The 6,000-nt window shown below is 44.6% G+C and overlaps 1 protein-coding gene across 1 annotated transcript in view; it reads right to left on the bottom strand.

The window, feature by feature from the left end:
- Positions 1-1,287: 1,287 nt before the first annotated feature.
- The window catches only part of YES1 (YES proto-oncogene 1, Src family tyrosine kinase), a 138,806-nt gene continuing 134,093 nt past the window's right edge, over positions 1,288-6,000 (bottom strand). The window contains exon 12 of the mRNA XM_082258783.1: positions 1,288-1,871. Within this exon, the coding sequence (XP_082114909.1) occupies positions 1,663-1,871 (209 nt within the window). The 3' untranslated portion in view covers positions 1,288-1,662. The remainder of the gene's footprint in view (positions 1,872-6,000) is intronic.

Genomic DNA, 6,000 nt, shown 5'->3' with positions numbered 1-6,000 from the left:
AGTTTGAGTTAAATTAGTTTGAAAAGTCTTATAAAAAGATACAGTTCCATAATTTTTGTATAAAGCCCTTTAAAAAAAAAAAAAAAAAAAGTCTTGTTTTAAAGGAACAATGTTGTGATGGCACTGCCATTGAAAACACATATTGGGAATCGTAAACAAAATATAGTTCCACATTACCAAATATCTGTACATATTTGCCAACAATCCTAAATAAATGGGTAAAATGATTGGGTGTTGTAGAAATGGGAGGGTTGAGGGCATCACCTAGCTGGTCCCTGGTGTTAAACTGGAAATGTTAGCAAGTATGCCCAGAGGCAAAAAAGTACTGATCTTGGACCTGTCCAGACTGTAGTGTGTGAAATGTAGAATGGGAAATACAATTTAGAACGTTATGTTTTATTGTTAGATAAACATATTAACAAGAAAAGGAAATTCAAAGAAAAAAAGATTATTGCCAGATATGGGTCAGTTGTAATTGTGAAAAGTGTAGCAGGTTTGTCCAGCCAGCTTGGCGCTGGGGACCTTGCACTTAAACCACAGTAAATAAACCATGTCAGAATACAGTTATTTAAAGCATTCACATTTTGCTCCAGTCACCTCACACTAATATTAGTCAAAGATAAGCCAAAGTGCTATCACTGAAATCCCTGAATTACAGGAAATTCTCAAATAGTGTCATAGATGTGTGATTCCAATATTTCTTACAAATAAAAAGTCACAAATATAGAATAAAAAAATTGTATCAAAAATGCATGAGATTGCATACATGATTATCTGAACTTTAAATAACCTATAACCACTTCTGATTGCCCATTAGAGTTATGGGGGGGGAAAAAAAAATCACATTTAATGCATAATAAAACATTTTTGGATATTGCTTGATGTTAAAACACCACTTTATGTCCTGGAGGCAGTTTTAGGCAATTCAATTGTCATTCTTTGGAGAGGTTCAGTGCAGAGAAAAAGCCTCTGGAAGGAGGTCCAGTGACTCTGCAGCGAGCTCAGAGTAAGTGCTCACTCCCCTGTATGACAATAGTGACAGCAAAGAAAAGAAGATATATGCCCTACTAAAACTGAGTACTAATGTAATGTCTAAATTGAACACAATGTCTAGCCATTTGGTGATAATAAGGCTAAAAAAAAATCCTAATTAACAATTTCCCTTCACTACATCCATGGGCATTGTAGCACGTGGAAGGCAATGCATTTTTATATTGTATGTGTCAGCATATGAAGTATATAAAAAAAAAAAAAAAAAAAAAAAAAAACAAGATCTTATCGATCGACCAGGAATGAAATGCTTGGTCCAGTGATGAGCCCCTATTGGATGTTCCTGAAATGTTGCTTAAGGAATAAGAAAAAAAAAAAGAAGAGAAATCTGTATTAAAACAGCGGGCTGAGCATTGTGTTCTTAATGGCTTAACCAACCAGCCACACCACTGCTGACCATTCTTTGGGACCTGCTCTGAATCGTATGATTTGTCCATTTTACTTGCAATACTTTCAAAGTGGTTTTGTGCAACTGTACTGTGGATTTCCAATTCGCCATAAGCATGCAGAGTGATCAAGACTCTCCATTCCGCTATAAGAACAGGTAAAACTTATGCAAAGTCTCTTGTATACTTTTGGCAAGTATTGTGCATTTTATGGTTACTCTCCCTCTTATAGATTGTCTCCAGGTTGGTACTGTGGCTCTGTTGCTGTAAAGTAGTCTTCTAAAAATGACTGAATATATTCAAAGGTTGGCCTCTCATCTGGGTCCTTCTTCCAGCACAACTTCATTAATTCATGCAGGGACTCTGGGCAGCCTTGAGGGCAGGGCATTCGGTACCCACGCTCCACTTGCTCCAGCACCTCCCTATTCACCATTCCTGTGGAAAGTGTTTCATATAGTTAGCCAGAAACTATTAAACAAGGATGTTATAAGTAAAACTGTGCAAATGTGTGAAACATACAGCTATAGCTATTCCATATTTCCTTTTAGAGTGCAAGTTAGACAAAGAAAGTCAAAGAGAAGTCTATAGCAAGCCATTTCTGGCCTACTGGAAACGCTGCCTGAATGCATCACCAACCTGGAGCAAGTAAACAGTAAATCAATGCTAGGAAAAAAAAAAAAAAAATCCAAAGAAATCCATGTCTGTACATGTTCCATGTTAGCAACCCAAAGCAGCCTACAAATATCTTCCATGGTTGGTTTTCCTTAATTAAATGATTACCAAACATATTTGTCTATGGTCTTCATGAGCATCACATGGCATCTAGTGAAGGTCTGGCTGAACGGTAAGATCAGCCGATTCTCTTTTTCTTCAGCATAAGTTAGGACAAAGATGCCTAGGCATTTAGTCACATGATCATCCATTGTAGGATGTCAAATAAGTGGTTCCTCCAAACATTCAGTGCTTCAATTACAGATTAGGTGTATAAGGGAGTGACTTTGGCAAGAAACCTAATTTCTGTTGACAGGACCAATTTTAGGAGGTTGCAAAACATAAGCTTAAAAAAAAAAAAAAAAAAGATATTTTTGACTTACCGTAAAATCCATTTCTCTGATGTTCATTGACGGACACAGGGTCCTGATCTTCATAACCATTGGGTTATACTGCCCCCTACAGGACTAGGACACTAGGCAAAAAAAAAGTCTGGCTACGCCTATGGGCAGTCCCTGAGGGTATACTCCCTCTCTGCTATAGATACTCAGTTATGTTACAAGCAGTGTCAGAATTACAACTCCACAGAGGGGTGGGTGCTGTGTCAGTCAACGAACATCAGAGAAATGGATTCTACGGTAATTCAAAAAAACAATTTTCTCTTTCGTTCATTGACGGACACAGCTCCTCATCTTCATAACCATTAAAACATCCCAAAAACAGTGTTAAACATGAGGATGTTTAAAAAATTTCCCAAGGCTAACTATAGCCAACCAGGTAAACATGAGCTCAACCAAAACCTGGCGCTCACCTAAAAAAAAACAATACACCCTCAAAGAGGACCAGGTCCTCTAAAGAGCAGCCTGCAAAACCCTGCAGCCAAACGAAGCATCCGCAGATGCCAACACATCCACTTTATAGAACTTTGTTAAAGTGTGCACCGACGACCAGGTGGCCGTCTTGCAAACCTGCACTGAGCACCCGAGAAGAGTGCGTCTTAACAGTGAAAGGAGGAACCTGACCCTTGATCGAAAAGGCCTGAATCACTGTCTGTCTGATCCATCTGGAAATGGTCGCAGAGGAAGCGGACAACCCTTTGAGTCCCATCCGTAAGCACAAATAGGGAGTCTGATTTCCTAAACTCCTAGATGCCCGGACCACATCCAAGGCATGCAAAGCAATTTCCTTTGGGTGTTTTGGCCTGGGACACAGGGAAGGCAACACAATGTCTTCATTCAAATGAAAATCAGAGACAACCTGAGGAAAGAACAACGGACAGGGGCGAAGAACCACCTTATCACTGTGACCCACCATGTAAGGTGAACGGCACACCGTGCAGAGGCGAAAAGCCCCCAAAAAGGCCACATTCTGGGACAACGTAAGCAGGGGAATCTCCCGAAGATTCTCAAAAGGAGGTTTCTGGAGGACTGAGCACTAAATTGAGGTCCCAAGGCGGCAACAGAGACCACACTTGAGGAGTCAATTGCCTAACTCCCTGAAGAAAAAGTACGCCCCAAGGAGTACGTGGCCAAGGGTCGTTGAAAGAAGACTGCTAAGGCCGACACCTGACCCTTGATAGTACTCAAGGCCAGTTTATGCTCAACCCCCCGTTGAAGGAAGGTCAAGATCTGAGCAACAGAAAAAAGAGTGGGGCTGAACCCCAAGAGACTCACACTATGCAATGTATGTCTTCCGCGTACGATGGTAGATCTTCCTAGAAGTAGATTTCCTAGCTTTAACAGCGTTGGAATCGCCGACAAACCTCTATCCATCAGAACCTGGCGTTCAACAGCCAAGCCATCAAAGCCAGCGACTGTAAAGCAGGATGGAAGATTGGTCCTTGGGACAGAAGATCCTCCCTGAGAGGAAGCTTCCAAGCAAGATCTGCGACCAGCCACACCAGATCGGCATACCAAGCCTGGCAAAGCCAGTCCGGGGCCTTTAAGATGAATGGAATCTCTGACATCTGTGGTGACCACTGTCCAATATAAGGGTAGGAAGGATTTGCCTAGCCGAAGCGTGAAGCCACCATACCAGCGACTCTTTCGTTCCCCGACTCAGCTGGATTTGATTGTCTAGAGACTGCGGATTCTTGTTCCATTTGGCCACAACCTCCCTTGCCTAGACCTCGTATAGAACTGTGCAAATGGAACCGCCTTGAAGGTAGACACCATCAGGCCCAGGCCCAGCACCCGCATTCAAGTCCGAAAGGATTACCATCTGCTGGAGAACAGGAGACAAATTGCAGCCTGCAGTTTCTGGAGTTTGTCCAGAGTCAGGCCCAGATTGTCCAGCTTTGTTGATGGAACCAGACTTCTGAAAATTCAGAATCCAGCCAAACACCTAGCTTGTATGGTAATTTTCTGGTTTTCCACCAGAGCTGTAGGAGACTCCGCTTTTAATGGCAAAGTACAGAAAAAACGGCCACCGGACTACACAAACATGACCGCCGTGCATTAAGCATGCAGGCTACAAGGAAATGGCGGCCCCACGAGGCTACCAGGGACTCCGGAGGGATCCCTAGGCCTCAGAAAGCTGCACAGGTAGGAAGAGAGGCCCTGGCAGGAGCCCCCACCAGGTACAGCCCACATAGGGCTGCATGATATTGGAAAAAAAGTACATTGCGATATTTTTTTTCCCCAACGATATATATTGCGATATTCAGAGAGCCATCAATCCAGGCTAAAGTCAACAATTACCTTGGGAAGTAGTGCAGCAGCATTTTTCTGATTGTACTACAGGGCCAGCCAAAGTTAATGTTACTGTAGTAGAATTTGGGAAGTAGTGCAGCAGCAGCCTTCTTCTGATTGTCATTGCAGTTGCACCATACAGGGCAGGCCAGGGTTAATGGTAATGAAGGGAACTGGGTGGACAGGGAACTGCAGGTTAATAAGACACTGACAGTGTGACTGTGCTGTGGCAGGCAGAGAAGTCGGGACTCACAGTGGTGGTAGAAGAATACAGCCCGATATCCGTCCCACAAGTTAAGTCTGCCCTGCAGCTCTCCTGACCGAGCGATGAGCGCGGCACAGCGAACCAATCACGTCATGAGTAGCAGCACAGCGAACCAATCAGGTGTGCAGGCACGTGTGATTGGTTCCCTGTGCCGCTGCTCACCGCTCAGGAGAGCTACAGGTCAGACTTAACATGTGGGACGGATTTTGGGCTGTATTCTTCTACCTTCACTGTGAGTCCCCAATATCGAATGATCCGGCGATGTGACTATCGCCCACAGCACGATATTCGATGTTACATCGAATATCGTTCAGCCCTAAGCCCACACAGCCGATCTCCACCCCATCACCAGAACAGCACCCTGCCCACACCCTAGGTGGTGGACCAGGCCACCCCACAGCCCCTGCATCAGTGAAGGGGGGCGAGATGGCCCACAGGAACCACCAGACCGATGAAGGGGTGCCTAACAGGAAAGAGGGGAACACAGGGGTCCGACCGTCCCATGGAGGGGCCCACGTCCACCCCAAAACCTTCCAAGGGGAGAGAGGACAGTTTATTACCATACCAAGAACCAGGCGGGCACAGCTCCAGACAGAACCTCCTCTCCATCGAAATTGGAGGGGCCGTCGGCCAGGAGGAACACTGAGACTCGGGCCGAGACCTGGTCACATGCGACCTCGCAAAGTGTTTAACTCGCAGGCCAGCCTCCGTCCGGTGGGGCTATGTTGCGGCCGACCTAGAGTGGAGCTGAGGTCTGCACGCGTTCGCTGGCCAGACTGGGGTGACAACGCAATCTAGATTATCCAGCCCCTCGCCCAGTCCGGCCGTTGATTTTAGATCTCAGAGGAAAAGAATCGAGGATAAAAAAAAATTATATCTAAATAGAAAAAAAATGCAA

This window comes from Pelophylax lessonae (assembly GCF_965119305.1).
Source record: "Pelophylax lessonae genome assembly, chromosome: 5".
Taxonomy (NCBI): Eukaryota; Metazoa; Chordata; class Amphibia; order Anura; family Ranidae; genus Pelophylax; species Pelophylax lessonae.
The sequence above is the reverse complement of the archived record's forward strand: the minus strand, read 5'-3'. Positions and strand labels throughout refer to the sequence as shown.